General features: G+C 39.5%; 1 protein-coding gene across 2 annotated transcripts; it reads left to right on the forward strand.

Annotated features, from left to right (window-relative positions):
- The first annotated feature begins 77 nt into the window (after window positions 1-77).
- Window positions 78-18,736, forward strand: dennd2c (DENN/MADD domain containing 2C). 2 transcript variants are annotated; one of them, XM_085345133.1, is made up of 19 exons: window positions 78-444; window positions 3,479-4,573; window positions 6,440-6,552; window positions 7,290-7,369; window positions 7,547-7,699; window positions 8,622-8,700; window positions 8,933-8,977; window positions 9,533-9,717; window positions 10,202-10,311; window positions 10,954-11,023; window positions 12,111-12,188; window positions 12,528-12,668; window positions 13,653-13,801; window positions 15,282-15,459; window positions 15,680-15,721; window positions 16,383-16,491; window positions 16,892-17,134; window positions 17,943-18,029; window positions 18,105-18,736. In XM_085345133.1, the coding sequence occupies exons 2-19, from the start codon at window positions 3,684-3,686 to the stop codon at window positions 18,134-18,136; spliced, it is 2,784 nt and encodes a 927-aa protein (XP_085201259.1). In that variant the 5' UTR covers window positions 78-444; window positions 3,479-3,683; the 3' UTR covers window positions 18,137-18,736. The 2 variants fall into 2 exon arrangements, with proteins under 2 accessions (XP_085201259.1, XP_085201260.1); XM_085345134.1 differs by lacking the exon at window positions 78-444 and having other exon boundaries at window positions 3,456-4,573.
- Window positions 18,737-19,093: the final 357 nt, after the last annotated feature.

The following is a 19,093-nucleotide window of genomic DNA, read 5'->3' on the forward strand; positions in this document are numbered from 1 at the left end:
TCACCCAGAAAGTTCAATGAACACCTTATAAATTGGGGGAAACGACACTCGGTGAATTGTTATCTCTTATATTTTGAAAGTTACAACCGGAAATCGCATTTTCAGGCTGACTTGACGCTAATTGTCCAAAGACGGAGGGCGAGGAGTGTTCTGCTTTAGCAGCTTTTCTCTCCTCTGTGGCCACTTTCTTTGTGGTTGTTGTTCATGCTGTGTTTAGATATTAGTATAAGCGGTACGTTTTTATACCTCATAAAGTTTTCGTGCTCATAAGTTAAGTTTACCAGTCTGTAGGCTGCTTTTTTTGAACAACGGTAGCATTTTTTTTTACGTTATTGAGACCTTCCCAGATAGAACGATGAGACCGAGCGCAGTCGGATTTTATTTGCGGTTTTTATTTTATCGCCGGGAAAACGAGGAAAGAACATGAGTCCTGCTTATACTTTGGTAAGTAGTATGGATTCTATCACATCTACCCATCTTTCTATCTTTACACTTACTTCACAGCTTATATATCACTTTCTCGTAGAAAACCCTAGTTAAAATGTTCAAGGAGCTCTGTTTCTGCATTCAGTGATATCGTTAGCTAATAGCTGGCCGTAAAATTTATAGCTCTCCCACACTTCTCCAATCCTTGTGCTTTCTTCATATGGTGACAAGTCAACACCAAACGCCACTGAAACTATGGCAAGTTTAACCTGACGGTATTATGTATAGCTATTATCACGTTTTAATGTAAGTATCAATACTTTTTCTGGTTCAGTAAGTCCCTTTCTTCAACTCGGCATGCATCCAATAAATTATTTTTATTATTTTTCTTCTTTTCGTTTATTACACTGTACGATTTCGCTGGTGACTAAAACGTTATTCCTGTATTGCTGTTCCAGCCGGCGGTTTAACAGGTTTCACCATAACGAGTCCGTTAAGTTTCCAAGTTTCAGTTCTTTGCAAGGGCGGGGTGACATTTTTTTATTATTTATTTATTTATTTATTTATTTATTTTTACAGTTGTTGTTGTTGTTTTTTTAAAACATGAGCCTAGTTTCCTTTCACTCAGTCCGCATGCATTCCTGCTAATCTCCAGTTTATCTCCGTTTATCTGGACATAGTAACTATTCATAACAGAAAATATGGAGGCAATTCAGGTCATAGAGCTCCCAAAGGTCTCTGTCCTTTAAGGCTGTAAAATGCTCTATGAAAATCATTTGTCTGCTTTGCCAAATATATAGGAAAATCAACTTGGTTAATTGATAACTGTCAAGACAAAGCCTCTTCGATATTCATGTGCCACTCAAGGTGTTATCACTGTGGTATTGTGAAGTAATGATGTTTAGATTGTTTATCTGCCTCAGTCTGTGTTTATGAGAGGATTTGGACTGTTTTGGCACAGCTAGCAGCAACAACTTGACACAAAACACCTCATGAAAGCTGTTTGTCTGTCACTCCCTCATTGGAGATGTGGAAATGAATGCCTCTGTACCCCGCTGACTGCTGAAGGATCAGTCGTTTTAAGGTACTTTATCTTGCTCTGTCCTTTTATGTTGGTGTAAAGCAAACCTGCATTTTTCTTTTATTATACTCCCGACTGCCACTGCTGGTGATAAACTACAGTTGTACAATACCTCACCTCCAACATGTCATGTCATGCCACACGTCTCTGCAGGGCGTGTTGTGGCGGTTTTGAAGCTGCAATTAGGTTTAATTTAGTTGCCAACTGATGACTGGGTTCTCCAAGCTTTGTGTGTCCCCTGTCTAGTTTCTACATGGATGACTCAGTGAGTTTCACTAAAATAATGCTGGGATGCCACTCTGTAAAGCTGAACGCCTTATTAAAACGTTCATTTTGACTTTCCCTCTGGCTTTTCTACACAACAATGTACAGTTCACTGCTTTGGGACTAATATTTGATTTTAACTGAATACCATGGAAAAGAGGGAAGCTCCCATTTTGATATGTTTCACAGTGTTACTGTAAGTGGCCAGTGGCTGATATATTTCTGGATTTCTTGTATTTCCAAGTCAGTGTTTGAATATAGATGATCTAAACATAGCTTAAACCAGTGGTTGGGTGAAAATCTTTCTGCACCATAATTATGGACACTGCTGATCCTTCTTCCTGCAGCTCAGGAAACGCAACTCATGTCTTCCTGTACTACATACCGCACACAGACGAATAAGTGCAAGTGGGTCAGTTCGGGAGCTGCATTGTCATTGCATGGTCTGGCTATGATGGAGCAGCATTCCACTACAAACATACGTTTAATTTGGGTCAAACGCAGACAAAGGTGTCATTTGCAAGACTGAGTGACTGTCCGACTGTCTGTAGCTGAATCTATTTACTGACCCTCCTCCTCTCCATCTGCAGGAATGCAGCTCATAGTCATCATGAACTATGCTGTGGAATTTTACCATGTCTCCCCTTCTTGATCCTCATGTGCGACGTGTCCAAATAGTTTGGTTCCAGCGAAGCAGGAGCAAGAGACTTCAGCAATCATGTTGATGCCGGCTAAGGATATATAAATCAGACTGAGTGCATTGCAAAACAATCGCAGACATCAAATCTGTGCATGTTTGACAACATGTGATTTTTAGTTTAAAGTGCATATAGCAAAGGCCGCAGTTATTTAGAATATGTTGTCTTATATCTTTTTATTTTTTGTGTCTGATAAATAGTTAAACCACGTGAGGAACGCCTAATCTAGAGCTCGACCACATGTGGATAGGTGGGGTTAAAATGCTCCCCGTCATCAATTGTCGTTGGCTCTTTATGCAAGAAATGAGATTCGTGTGTTTTTCCGTGTCTCAAACGCTTCATGAAATCGCATAGACCAGGGGTCCCCAATCCCAGTCCACGAGGGCCGGTGTCCCTGTAGGGTCAACACACCTGAATCACATGATTAGTTCATTACCAGGCCTCTGGAGAACTTCAAAACATGTTTAGAAGGTAATTTATCCATTTAAATTTAAATCAGCTGTGATGGATCAAGGACACATCTAAAACCTGCAGGGACACCGGCCCTCGTGGACTGGGATTGGCGACCCCTGGCATAGACGGTCTTCCCCCATACCATTTAAAGACAGCCTTTCAAATGAGGTGCATTTGATTTGCTGTACTACAGGTGTTTTTGTATTTGACCAGCTATAAGGAGGCCTAGGAAGAAGGCATCACAGAAATCTCCTAGGCCTAGAAGAATTTTTTATTTTTTTTTGGGGGGGGGGGGGGGGGGGTCACTGCACACATACATAGTAGTGTATGTGTCACTGTCACTGTCTTTACTTTTTTTCTCTTTTTTTACTAGGTTTATTTTCAGAAACCAGCATTCACATGAGTATGTTCTTGTCTTCACCTTTGGATGCATGCTGTTTCAGGGGAAAGATTTCCCTTGGGGTTTTGTTTCTCTGATCCTACAGTGTGCACTGTGCTCTTTGGATGTGATTTAATTGTACTGATAAGTAATTTTAGTCTGTCATCTTCTTTTTAGGTTGTTTTATAAAATGAGACAAGAGGAAAACGATCCTCTGCCACCACACAACGACATGAAGACAGAACAGAACCAACAATAAACTTTGTGGCTCTTTTGATTTTGATTACAGTTTATGGATAATTAACAATAAGTAGATTCTGTCTGTTGTGGGGAAATACTTGATACATTTACCTATGGAGGATTCGCGATGAGCTGACACAATATGCTGGCTCTAAGAGCGGAGCAGGTCAGACGTGGGGTTGGTGAGGTTGTGCTGCAGAATGAGGCTCCCACAGCCAAGCAAGGACGGCCACCATTGAGGATACCTTCTCACAAGCAAGTCATTAACATCAAGGAGAAGATCTCCCAGTGGGAAGGCCGCAGTCAGCAGAGCAGTGGCCATGATACTGGAGTGAAAGTACATCCTCTGACTGTATCTCGGACTCTGTCTGGAGATCTCCTAGGCAATGGTTGTCCAAACGAGAGCTGGAGAGGCGGTCTTCATGCAAAAGCCGACGTCTCAAAAAGAAATAACTCGGAATTTGATTTTCAGGAATCCCCAGCACAGGCTGGACACAGTGTGGGTGGCAGGAAGTCAGAACCGGTGCGTAGTGGTTCCAGTGAATTATTAGCCACGTCGCCAGGAAATAAAACATTTTCAACGCAAATACTTGCATCTCCCAAAGTGGAGGCTACAGATAAACGAATCATTACTGCCAACGGTGACCAAAAAATATGTCGTATCTTGGATGCTGAAGTAGTTTCTAAACCTCTACCTCTGTCAACTGATGATCCAGAAGACAACATGCCTGCTGGTAACTTCTACACTTCCCGGGGTTTCTGGCGGAAGCTTGAGGGAAACAGACTGCTCTGGGAGAAAGGCAGAGGATCATCAGGTGAAGCTAATCCCCCTCCTAAACCTCAGCGGACATTCCAGTATCGGGGAACCAAGAACAGTAACAACACAGGGTACATGGTACAATGGGACAGAGGGTCCTCTCATAACAATCACTCCAACACGAGAACCAGGAGGGTAGCTCAACCACCCAACTTCCCACCTCCTCCGTGTCCAGTTGGAAAGAGTGAAGGACTTTCAAGACATAAAAAGAACAGGTCAGTAAGTGCACAAAAAGAAAAGCATAAATAATCATAGAGTACTTGTTAAAAGTAAAGTAGAATGGAACTGTTGCAGCACTTTCTTTGATATAAACTATAGTAGAAAGGTTTACTGAACAGTTACAGTATATGTAGAGCAGTTTTGGGGTGGGGAGGGTACTGTCAGAGTCTGATTGCTGGCTGGGGTCCTGGTGTGATGTCACATGATATCTGGCAGCATTGTCGTCTATTGTCTAGAAATGGCCTAGTTCCTGAGCAGCCATGGGTCCAGGGTCATCTTCATCGGGCACACACACACAGTCCCTCTTTCATTATTTTAAAGGCCGAGTAAAACAAGACTAAACTGTGTCACATGCTTATATTATCTGTAGTCCTGTGAAAACCATTGCTTTTGACACATAAAAAGCAAACATTTAATCCTTTTTAATACGGTACATACAGACAAAGATGGTAAAGAAAAGGAGTGATCAATGGTTTCAACAAAATATAAAAAAATGATTGATAGATTTTACTTCTCTGCAGATAAAGAAAGTACACCCTTTGGCCTTAGAAACTAATATACCTTGCTGACAATTTGTTATCATGTAAAATATCTGAAGTTGTGTGTGGGTTATCCTGCGTGCACAATATTTCAGTGTTATTCAAATCTGACTTGGCCATTCCACCTGAAGCTGGTGCTGTCCTTCTGACAGTAGAACCGCGCACTTTGACACCAGCATTTGAAATGATTACAATACCAGTCAGCACTTTGGATGGACTTTTGACTGGTGCTGTCCCTGCAGATCCTGTAATATAATTTTTGTTTCTGATGACCTTTTATTGCATCAAAGGCTCTACTGGCTGAATTTCCTGGATTGGCCAGTCATAGAAAACTGGCAGATGTTTATAATACATGCAGTGTAAAATATTAATAATAGACTCGGGCATTTTGAAGACTTTAAAGAGGTTTTTAGACGGTGAATAATGGTAAAATATACTTGAGTGTAAAAGAGAACTTGATACTTGGACCATATGTTGTTGTTTTTTTAAAAAGGTTCTAATTATTGGCCTCTAATCAGGATCCATTAATTCTAATTTCATACATTTGACAGTATAATGAATAATGGGGTATATTTCCTACTCTATTGTTGAAATATAAAGATACAAACATAGGTAGGTGTAGGTGTTATTGATTGCAGTGCCTTTATCATTAGGTACCCTTTCAAAGAGGACGAAAGTTTGCTTGTCCAATAGATTAAAAAGTTTGAATGGTTATTTTTTTCACATGTAGGTAGAGAAAGTCTGTTTCCCCTCTGTTAGAGCACAGGACAGGATGTTTCATAAACTGTAAAACAGAGTTTCACAAACTACTAATTGTGCAATATTTTTGTTGTTACGTATTGTAGGCAATGTAATCAACCTTTTTAGTTTATGCCAGTAGCTCGATTCGGAGTCTTCCTGTCATGTCTGCACACAGGTAGCACAGGGCTTCTTGTTTACCATCTTTAGAGGAAGCTTTCATTTAAGCTTGTACATTATGAAGTATCTGCACCTGGCCAGGTATTTTATCACGTGAACTTTAGTAACATCGCAGTTTCAGTTTCTGCACTCAGACAGACTGTCCATTTCCATATTTCTGTACTGTCTGTGACACAGAAAAACTGTTACCATATTGCAACTTCTCTATCATGCGCTCAGTCATTTCCTTCCATGATGATTATTCTCTCTCTCCCTGCACTATCTCCTTGTTTTTCTGGGTTTCATATCAACAAGGCATTTTGTTGTCGGGCAATGGCTAAACATACAACAATAGAGTGAACAGTATAATGGTTATCTTTAGGTCAACAGCCTTTCTCACTGCCATCGCTTCTCTCCCTGTCACAGGAAGTCCTTTGAGTATGAGGATGCATCACGCCTGACGGCAGAGCAAGGCCCTCGGGCAGATGATGCCCTTTACCATGCCTACTCTGATGACAATATTTACGAGGACATCGTCTGTAAGTCCTATTCCCAATGTGGAGCTGATTTTGAATGAACTTCCAGAGCTTCTGATTTATCTGGCTGTTAGCACAAAAGACAAAGACAGGAAATCATAAAGACTCCTGGGTACCTGTCGCTGGGTTGATGTAAATTTCAGTATTCTCAGTTAGGATTTGGCTTATTGTTGTATAATCCGAATCAGAATCAGAATACTTTATTGATCCCTGGGGGAAAATATTTTTTTGTTACAGTGCTCCATTATAAACCAACATTAACAAGACAGACAATACGCTAACTAAGAATAGTATACTAAGTATACTATTCTTAGTATAGTATACTTAGTAGTACTAAGCATACTATACTTAGTACTACTTAGTAGTACTAAGTATAGCAGCTCAACTGATGATGTTTCCTTTTCCTGATTGCCCACAGATTTCCTACAGTTACTAGAATTATTCCTCATGTTCACGATGGAAAAACATGCTGTGACTAGTGGGATCAGACATAACACCTATTCACAATATGTAGTGTCTGTAAATGTGGCCTAGCTGTTTGATACAAGTGTATAATAATAGCTTTTGCATTGCAATGTCACAAATTCAGTATTTCACAGCACTTGGCAGATAGGTGCTACCATGCATTTTAAACAATTTGTTGTAGTTTCAGCAAATTTAGGCTGTCTCAGTTGCTTCTATGTCTTGAAGACGTCCAGGCATGCTGTCTAATCCTTCCCATCACTCTACCTTACCCTCAGGTGATGTGACCAGAGATAACCCCTATGAGGATGTCAAGCTATCTCCAATGTGTATCCCTATTGCAAGGCCTCTCCCAAAGGTAATGGATAACATTCCATGTATGTCCCGCTTTAATAGTACAGGAGTATTTTTATTAGTTATGCATCAATGTAACAAATGTGTCAACCTGAGAAACAAAGGAAGAAGGAATTATTGTAGTTTGATACCAAGTAATTATCTGAAACTGAGCATTAACTTAGCACTTCTTTTGTTCCAGTTGCCTTCTAAACCCCAAACGTTATACAGGTATGCTAGTAAAGTGGACAGGAAGGTGTTCCAAGCTGTGTCCAAATCTTCAACCATTGCAGACACTCCCAAACCAGCTGCACCACGGCGTGGAAGCACTCAGAAAATACACAGGATACCCCAGGTATATTTGCACATACAATTGAATTTGATACTATGGCTGGCTGACAGCATTTTTGGTGCCCATTTCCATGTGACCTGTGACTGACAGAGTGGCAGTGAATGATGATTCATGTTTTACGTAGAACAGAAAAGGAGGCGGTTACTTGTTGAACAGGAAGAAGCTGATGCTGAAAATAATAGATAGTGTTGGAGCAGTATGTGTAAACACTTTGTGTAAATTCAGACAGAAGAGTATTACGGACATCTAACCCATGGCTGTGGAAAGGTTTTGGACAGGGACAGACTTTACTGACAAGGTAAAGAGGGAAAAAAGCGTTTTTTAAAATATATTTGTAGAAAAAAGAGGTTATGGCTTAAAAAACCCAATGTGACCCAAGTACCATGAGTTTGAGCTAGTTTGAAAAAGCCCGTCATGTTGATTTTGATTGTTTTTAGGAAGAGACCATTGTGTAACTTTTCAATAGTGTAAAATGAATATCTGAAACTGTAGTAATAATGAAATATTGAGTGAGTTGAGTATTCTTAAATATTTTAGACAAACCGCTTTTGGGAAATCTTTGAATATATTAAAAATACGCATTTAGATCTTGACAATAACTCATTTATTATGTATTGTTCTGCTTCAAAACAGTGCTGTTATGGTTAGTTAGACATGTTACTTGTCATTGCCATACGAGTTTGTTTCCTCAATTGGCAGCGCTTCTTTTAAAAACAAAGTTTAAGCTTCCCACTCTATGTTCTTTTAGAAAGAACAACAAGGGTATGGGGTTTTAAAAAAAAGAAGAAAAAAATGCTGAAAATCTGTAATATAATTATGTATTTAGTAGCTGTTAGTGGCTATATATCATAATTCCATGTAATCAGGATTCTGCAATGGCTCTAAAATTATGGGGCTGACAAGCACCTGTGCTTCTACTACATAGTATGTCAACAAAATCGAGACGATCTTTGATGACAAGCGAGGGAGGAAGAGAGTGAAGAACCAAGGAGTCACCGTGCGAGGTGAGACACAAACACATAGTGGCAGATCCACATCAACACATCAAGATTAAGTTGAGCCTCTTGGTGGAAATACCCATCTTTTGATGATACACATAAGGCCAGTCGCAGTCGGCAATGAAATGAAATTATGAAACAAAGACTTGCTGTCTGCATCTGATTATGGCCTGTCAAGTTTTCCCCATTCCTCTGCTTCTCACTAATCTATCCCTCCTCCTCCAATTTATATAAGCAGAGGAGACCAGCGGGACTGAGAGCGACCCTGAGGACGGCACCAAAGGTATAACAAACGTACAGAATCTTTCACTTTATGCTAGTTCTGGGTAAAGTTTACAGGTAGATAACTTTATATGGAGTAAATACTATTAGTTCCTAAAAATGAAAGTATAAATCCAGTGCTACGGTAAAACGAGAAGATAAAAACATCATATACTGTATAGTGTTAGTGTTAAATGATCACACCAAACATCTCCAAAGTTTTTAATTAGGAGCTCAACTAATGTTTAAAGGATAAGTCATTCATTAGAAAGATGGAGCTAAAACAGCTTGTTTCAGGCAGTGAATGAAATAAGTTGAATCAAGGCTCAGCATAAGATAAAAAGGATTCTTTATTTAGTGTGAATCATGCAACGCTGTAGTAGAGTTGAAGAATAAAAAGCAGAGTTAGAAATTAGCATGATAGGTCATCATTGAGCAACCTTAAAGTAGTCAGTGTTATAGCTACAGTTTTACATTATATAGACATTAAGAAGACCTTTTATTGCTTCTCTGTGCTGGTTGGGATTTTTCCCAGGATAAACATGACTGTATTGTGTCACTGTGTGGTGTTGAACAGGCTCCAGGAGATCAGTTTACATCCAGTCTACATTGAAACGAAGGCCAGGCTACCGCACCCTGGAGAGAGACCTGATCCAGATGCAGCAGCAGCAGCTTTTCCAGATCTTTGTGGTGGTGTCACTAAGAAAAAGCTCCCAAGAAAACACCTACTCCCCTGAAATTACACAACAGTTCCCCAAAATGGTTAGCAGTCTGCACAACTCTGCTTTGTTCATATTGCATGAATTGATGTCATTTGTGACAATTTCACAACTAAATTGTAATCTTGTTTGGTGATATTAAGGGATTCTCATTGTACATAACAAAAAATCCTTTTGAGAATTTGTATACGGGGAATTTCCCAGGCTGATATAAGGCTTCTCAGATGGACTCTTTTGATGTGTTTTTCCAGATTTGGGTATATATTTGCATTTTTCTCCCTGGAATATAAAAGAAATGATCTCTTTAGGTGCATTCGACCACATACTTGAGACTGTGCATGTTTGTTGATTTTTAAAAAATTATTATTATTATTATTATTATTATTATTATTATTTATTTTAATTTACAGGAAACTTTTAACACTTTTAATTTTTGGTGTTTTTTTTTGTTGTTGTTTGTTTTATTGATTTTATTGGATCTCTGGGAATCGACTGGCCTGTAGTAGCCTTGAGTTTTTCTCTTTCAGTTTGAGAAGTCGTCCCGGCTTTCCAAAGAAGCTGAGGATCAGCTGAAGGTGATCCCAAGGTTCTGCTTCCCTGATTCTCAGGACTGGAAACCTTCTGCACTGATGCCTAGGTCAGCTTAAACACAACAACAATGTTTTAACACCATGCCTGATGTATGCTGTGTCACAGCAAAGCTAAGCCAGTGATGTAATGGTAACATGAGACTGTATTATTTCTTCATCTTCCTTTCATTTTCTTTGTGTTGGAGTCCTTTTGTTGACTTTGTATTGTTCAGCGTTCTTATTTATGCCATGTTTATTACCCCATTTCCTCTTTTTCTATTAATATCTCCAGCTATTAGTTGTAACCCATAAATCACTGTTGCAATCACTTAAATTCCCCACAGGGATGATTAAAGTTTTGTCTGATCTAATTAAATTGGAGTGCTAAGGGGAATTGGGCATGCATTTTGTCTGTGCGGTTCATTGTTGTAATGAGGGTTATGCTCAGAACTTGCACTCCCTTCCTGCCTCTAAAATATGCATCTGTGCCAATACAAACTACCAGACGACAAATATGTACATGTACATATTTTCTGTTCTGTCTGTCTTTATTTAGTGTAGTGTTTTTCCTGTTTAATTAATTGTAATGAAATGATTCCATAATGAAATCATTCATATCAAGCCAGCTCTTTTCCCACCAATTTTTATACATGGAACATCATGGTTAAATTACCTCGGATAAATCGCATTATCTGTGTTTGCGTTGACAGCGAGACGTTTTCCTTTGTCCTGACTGGAGAAGATGGCAGCCGCTGGTTTTGTTACTGCCGTAAGATCCTGGTGAGCATTTGACTCAAATGTTCATGTGTGTGTGTGTGTGTCATGATATGGCAGCCTGCCCTGTGCTTACTCAACATCTCTTAGGAGATGTGAGTCACAGACCATAAACCACTTCTGTATTAATGACAGAGAGCAAGAAGAATTTCATCATGTTCCCTTTTCCTTAGCCTGAGAAGGGTTCAGTTTTGTATGTTGAAATTATGACAAGTGTTGTGCTTTTCTTTTGCTTTGTTACTGCTATTGCAGTTGTCTTGTTAAGATGTCTGCGATAAACTTTGTTGTTGGGTAGTACAGACAGATCTAGGCCACATCTAATGTGGAGAGTTTTATATTTTGTTTTTCTCAACTCGCACAACTTAGAGAGCTTTTTCAGTTTTGCTGTTTCTCCAGACGCTGCTTCAGATACTGTGTCATTAACATCTATTTGAATTTCACTTCATTAACCTGCAGGTTATTTTCTTGATTAATCCAGTAATTGTGTTTGTAACATGGCGGAAACCATTGCAAAGTGTCTGCTGTAAATCCCCAAAGCATAAAACTCATGCTCAGATTACTTGTGGCGCCCAGTTTTCCTGCACTTAGAAATCTTCAATTTGCAGTTAGAGAATAACTTCATATGACTGCTTTCATAACAACAAAACGGTCCAGTCATGATTACAAAGAATCTCAATAGGATTTAATCCAATTTACCGGTACACCAAGTGATCACTTCATGGGTCTGCACCCAAATTATGCTCCAGCTTGCTTTTGTCATTTTTATGGCCTATATTCTGTGGATTGTGATGGATCCTGATCCAGATTAGCTTTATGTCATTGATATTCTACTTAAATTTTATTGTCCAAGCACAGTTTTTTTTGCAGATTTTTCAGGTTTTTTTATGGTTTCAACATTGGATGTTACATCTAATGAAGAGGACATGGGGGGAAAAAACTGATGCCACTATGAAAAACATGGATAGGGACTTTATGACTTTTAGGATTTTCTACTCCTGCCATTTTAGAGACTGAGAGAGATATGCCGTGTTTAATGGTGTTGTAATGACATCTCTGTTTCTTCCTTTTTATCATTTGAAACTGTCTCTTTAAGCCCAGTGGAAAGGGGAAGAGACTTCCTGAGGTGCACTGTATTGTCAGCAAGCTGGGCTGTTTCAATCTTTTTGCAAAGGTAAAGACACAACACATGTGCACACATATTTCTGCTGATAGAACTTTTTACTGCGACATGAAAAGAGCTGGATCGACTACAGTTTAGTGCTAATCCCCTGAACATTGTGAAACCCGCTGCCTTAAAACTGCATGTTTAAAGATAGGATGAGGGTGCACTAGAAGATAATCCTGAGGAGTCACTGGGTGTGGGGTTCTTTCCCAAAAGGAAATCGTATGCATGTAACTGTGTCTCATCCATCCTTCAGCTGGCCTGAGGGAAATTAACAACCAGTAGTGTGCTCTGAAGGAAAACCCCATCTGCATGCAAAAATTGATTCATCTGGCTTTGTCTGACCAGATTCTGGAAGAGGTGGAGAGGCGCAGAGAAATATCTCCGGCTCTCGTGTACCCTTTTATGCGTACTGTGATGGAAGCTCCTTTTCCAGCCCCTGGACGCACAGTTACCGTTAAGAGCTTCGTCCCAGGCGCTGGGAGTGAGGTAAGCCTGAAACCAAAAGAGGAAATGTTAATTAGTAGTTTTGCTCCTTCTAGCCACTCCCTTCTGCAAACTCAGAATGACTCAAAATTTTAGGGTATTTGTGAAAACAATAGGGCTCAGCCATGCTGCAACATATATATGTGTTTTTAAACACTGACAGCAAACTGTTTGATCACTTCTGTTTTACAGAGTCAAAATATGCAAAGTAAGGATCCTTTCCAGTAAAACTCAGGGAGTGTGGCAAAGTCAAAGCCTTACATTTGGAAGTCCTAGATTTAAAACCTATATCTAAAGTCCCCATCTATCATTTGACCATTGACTATAACCTCTTAAAATTCAAGAGCTCAGCATCATATTCAGTTCATTTCAACACCGTTTTACTTATATAGCGAAATCACAACAGTTGCCTCAACGTGCTCAAGTTGAAGATCCTACTATAATGGAGAAAAAACCCCAATAATCATATTTTACTCCCTGCGACCAAGCACTTGAAAACAGTGGGAAGAATGAAAACTCCCTTTTAACAGGAAGAAACCTGAGGCAGAGCGTGGCTCAGGGAGGGGCGGCCATCTGCCCTGACCAGTTGGGGATGAGGGGAGAGAGTCAGGACAAAAAACACACTTATCTCCCCAGGTGCTTTTTATGCTTTTGTTTGGCATACCCACATGGAAAAACTTGTATCGGAGGAATTACAAGGCTGAAATGCACGTATCAGATTTCATTCTTTAAAAAAAGAAAAACAACCTCTAGTTCCCGGAATTATGTTTATTCGATATGTGGCTAGAACAGAACAAAACCCCTGGCTCTAATCATTCATAAGTCTCTGGTGATCTGGCAGATGTTAAAAGATCGAACAACATGAACCTGGGTATTCAGCATCCTAAAAGGCTTAGTTTTGCATAAACATTTCAGCCATTCATACACACTGTCAACAACTACAATTTATATTTAGCCTGACTGAGTGTGCTCTCATTGCTTTGCAAGGAACTGACTTTATGCCGACCTGTGGACTCCAGACTGGAGCATGTGGACTTTGACAGTCTGCTGGAATGTCTCAGTGTCACAAAACTCCTGCAGGTTTTCGCCTCCCTTCTGCTCGAGAGGAGGGTCATCTTTGTCGCTGACAAACTCAGGTATGATGTAGTAGCATGCATCTCACAGCAGGACCAGTCAGGCATTGATGGCTATAATACAGCAATATAGTGGGTAATTCGCTCCACCATGATATATGCCTTTGTAAGTTTGCATTGTTATGTCAAACTTCTAACAGTTCCTGTTAAAGCTGAGCACCTGTTTCAAAAAGTTGTGAGAACATTAGGTGATACAGGATGTAACACCGATTTCTGTCCAACATTGGTTTGGCTTTTGTTCACACCAAGTAGTTCATATGCTGCCCGGATCATGCATGATCCACTCTAGTTTGTCTGTGCTCAGGCTGACATGGAGGCTTCTTTTAACATCATTTGTATCCTTGTAGGATAACTAAAAATTGCTACATACACAAAACAGCTCAAAACAAGTCACACTGAATACAATTTTGAGCTGCTCAATTGTGAGGAAAGACAGAATATTCAGATGCTACATTTAGAGAGCAGAGTGGGATATAGAGAGCAAAAGAGACAAACTCGAAACTAATCAGACCTGGAACTTCAAGCATATGACTGGTATGTGTACAACCTTAGTGCAGAGTTATATGCCAATACCCGAGCAATGCTGCACCAATGTGTTTCTCTGATCCAGTTACCATAACTCACTTTTACTCTAGCCAAATAACCAAAAAGTAATATAGAAATGCTAACACTGGGTATAAATAACACATTGCACATGGTGAAATTAACTGTGTTTTACATCATTTAAGTAACATCTGTGAGCTGCTTGTTACACTGAGCTTAAAAAATAGAGACTGCCACATTAGAGAAAGTGACACAGTCTAAAATTAATTAAGAAAAATCAAAAGGTCACATACACTAAATTACTAATTAAAAGTTTCTAATAGCATGGCAAGCAATTACTGCTCTGTTAAGTGCTCTAAAAGTGACTGATGGTAATTAGAAAGTTATTAAATGTAGATCGTAAGTAAATGTCCATGAGAAATTTTTTTAAATTTCTTTTCCAAGTAGCTTTATTTGAAATTTGGCTTTTTGCTAAGAGCAGCTGAAAATGTTGGGGGAAATTAGCGATTCACCTTTTAAAGATTGAATATCTTAGTGAGGCTACAGATACTGTTTGAAAAACACAAAAAAGGCTCTTTGGCAAAACCAAGAAAATGTTAGCTGTAGAAGTTGAGCAACCAGGTGAAAGCGGAGGAGGATTTTCACAGCACGCATGCAACTTTCTGTAAAGGGACGAGGAGTGTCAGCAGGAGTAGCAGTGACTGCTGAACTAAGAGGATTAACATAGATCAGTTGCATTGAGAGAATCCTTTGATACTTAAGGCGTTTTGCTGAAAGCTCTTACAGTTTATTGTGAGTGTTTGGTGGAAAAATAATACATGTGGCCATCCTCTATCTTTAGGGAGCCATGATTGATATCTCAGTGTCATGTGATCTGTGTGGGAATTGCATGAATAGTGTTTTGATAAACCTCATCTCTCATCTAATCTCTTCACTGCAGTGTGCTGTCACGCTGCAGCCACGCAGCCTTGGCGCTGCTCTACCCGTTTACTTGGCAGCACACCTTCGTGCCGGTGTTACCAGCCAGCATGCTGGACATCAGCTGTTCCCCCACCCCATTCCTTATTGGGGTGCTGGCACCCTGCCTGCCACAGGTGCTGGAGCTTCCCATTGAAGAGGTCTGTAAAAATAATTTTGAAAACAATTAGAGCTTTAAAAAGACAGTCCTGCCTGTGTAATGGTTTATTGGCTGTATATTCACTCCACGCATGCTGTTGCTTCCACTGTGCAGCAGCACACTGTAACTCACACTCACTGGACCTTTATATAACTCTTATTACACAATTGTTAAGTCTTACAGTTAGTAACTGTCAATTCTTCTTCTTGCTGTCTTCCCAGGTGCTCATAGTGGATCTGTGTGCAAACAAGTTTGTCATTCAGGTGTGTACACACAACGTATAATGGGAATGATAGGTGTGGTCTCAGTCAAAAAGATGGCTTTGCCTACACTTGTCCCTCGGTAGCATGCTGAATATTTTGAGAGTGACAAATTATATGGGATGTAAGCCCAGAACATAGTCCTGTCACAATCAAAACATTAAGGCTGATTCAGTGCTGCAATTTTGTCAGTTAACAGTAAGTCTTTTCAGTCATTGACAGACTTTTGTGTGGTTGTGCTCATTATATTAGTATACACATAATGAGTAATTCTAGAAACATCCCTCCATTCAGTTTGAATTTATGAATAAAGGGCTAAAAATCTTTGACTTGCACAGTGTGGGCTGGAGGCATTCTGCTCCTTTGGCCTGTTGCATTCTTGCACATTAAACAGTAAATGGCTACATTTCCCAGTACAGAGTGCTTTTGAAGTTTAACACTGGGTCTTGGGTTTTAAATCTAGTGCATGAAAAAACAATGTGATCAAAGCACCAAATATAATTATTTAGTTTGTCACAGCAAAAATTGAAAACACGAGTGACATTTGATGTTTTTATATTGAGGCTACTATAGATATTAACTATAAGACAATGTGACGGATTAAATGCATGGTTAGAAACTGCATCATGTGACTGCTGTTGACCCTTCTTGTGATGTGTGACAGCTGGGCGATGAGGACTGCATTCTGCCCAGTAAACTCCAGGCGGCGTTGCAGCAGATCCTGGAGGAGAGGCAAGATATTCTGAGAGAAGAAAATGGAAACACGTGTGGAGGTTGGTGGAACAGACGCGAAGAACACAAGATTTATCTACAAAACAGTCTCGCTATCACAAGATGAAGTTCCATTTTTAAAGTGACGATGAGAAGAATATTTGCTGGCATCAGTTTTCATCATAGCACTATCAGTGTGTCCTTTTGTTCTGCCAGCTAAATCTGGCTGTGCAGAAATGAGCTGCAAATGTCAGCAGCACAGCAGGGCAAACCTACTGCAGATCAATGCACATTCTGTTTTCTGCTCATTAGTTCCAGTTGTGTGATTACAAATCTTTAACCAGATTTGTGTTGATGACCCCCTTGTTGTTGTTCTTTTTTTCATGTAATCATAGGCTTTTAGCATTTCATTAAGTATTAACCTTACTGCTGTGCTAACATTTTCCTTATTTAATCATTCAGACCAGCAAACTGATTTGAGCTCCTTGATGTCGGAGGCGTTTGTGCGATTGTTCGTGGAGCTAGTGGGACACTATCCACTCCACATGGTCGAGTCCCCCAATGGCAACAAGGAGCTCCAGCGGGACAGTTTCCGCAAATCTCATCCCTCTCGGGGAGTCCGGCAGTTCCTGCAGCTCTTCATGGACACTCAGATGTTTGCTGGTTTCATTCAGGACAAGGAGCTGCGCAAGGGAGGAGGAAGAGGTCATTTTTTTAGATGTTATGTTTTTTTCTGTTTGGGAATATTTTGTTTCCACTGTTAGAGTTCTGAAAAAAATAGGTAAAACTAAATCATGAGGCGGGAGACACTCATGCCAGCTGGAACTGTGCTCGATTTAGATTTCATTGCTTCAGAGGCTGACTTTACCTTTTAACATAATAACTGCAGAGCTGTGCCAATAAACAGCAAAATACAAAAGCAAAACAGAAATTTAGAATTCATCCAGCTTCACAGTGAAACGTAGCCAACGTTGTACATCTTGGTGGGACAGATGAATGTGAAGAATATAAAACATCATCCTGCAAGATGTTGCATAAAAGTTGAAATAAACAAGTCATTGTTTCCACATAACCGGTAAATGGATAAATAGCAGTGTTGAATCATATTAAAGCAGACATATGCATTAAATTAAATGAGTCACAACAAGCGAGCCTAAAACTGAGTGAAAACAATTTTCCCTGCATGCAAGCACTAGGGGCTGGGCGTATAAACGGACAAAAAGTATGCATAAGCCTTTTCCCACTCAATGCTATTTATAAAGATGTGCAGACCACACACATAAATTCAAACTGTGCATACGCACGTTTGATACGGTGTAAGTGAAAAATAAGGTGAGACAAACTTTGATCCTGCATGTAAAAGAGACCATGAGTATGTCAGTGTGATGGGAATAATGCACTTTTCTACTGCGTTTCTACATTTTTTGACATCTGGTCTGTGCGTAATGAGCTGTAGCATATGAAGACTGTCTAATCCTTTTTTTCTGCTACTGTCTTTCCATCTTTCCCACAGGTCTCTTTGAAACCAGAGTGGCTGAGTATCTGGATTCATGCCCTGAGCCTGAGCCAAGTGGTGTGAACAAATTTCTTAAAGGACTGGGTAAGTGTCACTCCAATAAATGTTCATTTTAAAAGGTTAGTGTTCATCACTTAATTGTTCCTCTTCTGCTTTTAGGAAACAAGATGAAGCTCCTGCAAATTAAATGAAAAAAAGGCCAACATCTCTGTAAAAGAAGGACTTTGTGATTAAAAACAGAACTCTTGTTGCTCCTGGTCTGAGAAATTTCCGTGCCTGTGAAAGAGTCTTCTGATAGAGGGTGAAAGGGACAAAGAAGACTTGATGTGGAGGAGCAGACTCATGTTATAACCATGAACTCAAGTTTGAGACCAGTGCATTTCTTACTGGGAGAAAACTGGAAAAGTGTGTGTGTGTGGGATATGGTTTTGTTTTTTAAATTTTACAAATTCTTTTGAGGACCTTAGAATCAACCGTTGTATCTTTGAGCGTGTGGTTATAACCACTATGTCCATTTACACAGAAACCTGTTTACTTGGAACTCTACTAACATTTGAATCGCATCAATCTTACATTTCAATCAAGTACTTTACATTTAAAATTTGTGTGCATGGATCCAGCCTGGTGGGTCTTTTGTGTCTTATACTTGCGCATGTAAATAACATTCTCATTGTTCCATTCCTGTCACTTGGATGTTGTGTCTGTGTTGTTTCTTCAGTTTGGGCTTAATATCTCTAAGAGAACGTTTCCGTTTTTCTAGGTTCAAACTCAATCCGATCAATTGGTCATTATATGGGTTTTTTTTTTAATTCTGTTTACTGGAATTGTAAATATTTTTTTTGACATTTTGCACATGTTCAGAACAAGTGTACAGTATTTGGAATATTTTTGTATTAAAGCATGACTTATCATACTTTTTAAATATAAGCTTCCAAGACTGTTTAATTCTCAGTTGTTTATTATACACAAACCTTTGGGTTCTACCTTAACCCTCTATAACGGACCAATTTTAAGCCATTATTTATTTATTTATTTTATCTTAGCATAGGTTGTCCGCTTCAAAATGATGTGAGTATAGTGAGATTATTTTTAGTTCATGTAGGTTATTCAGAAAGACCAGGAAGGGGGAAAAAAGCAGGGTATGATTG

Source organism: Diplotaxodon limnothrissa, linkage group LG20 (genome assembly GCF_057381915.1).
Source record: "Diplotaxodon limnothrissa isolate DT_005_m linkage group LG20, D_limnothrissa_male_GT1.1, whole genome shotgun sequence".
In the NCBI taxonomy this organism is placed as follows: domain Eukaryota; kingdom Metazoa; phylum Chordata; class Actinopteri; order Cichliformes; family Cichlidae; genus Diplotaxodon; species Diplotaxodon limnothrissa.

Coding starts and splice junctions, on each gene's coding strand:
- dennd2c (XM_085345133.1), top strand. CDS start 3,684: ATGCTGGCTCTAAGAGCGGAGCAGGTCAGACGTGGGGTTGGTGAGGTT. Junction 8,701..8,932: donor CCAAGGAGTCACCGTGCGAG/GTGAGACACAAA, acceptor TTATATAAGCAG/AGGAGACCAGCGGGACTGAG. Junction 16,492..16,891: donor AAATGGAAACACGTGTGGAG/GTTGGTGGAACA, acceptor TTAATCATTCAG/ACCAGCAAACTGATTTGAGC.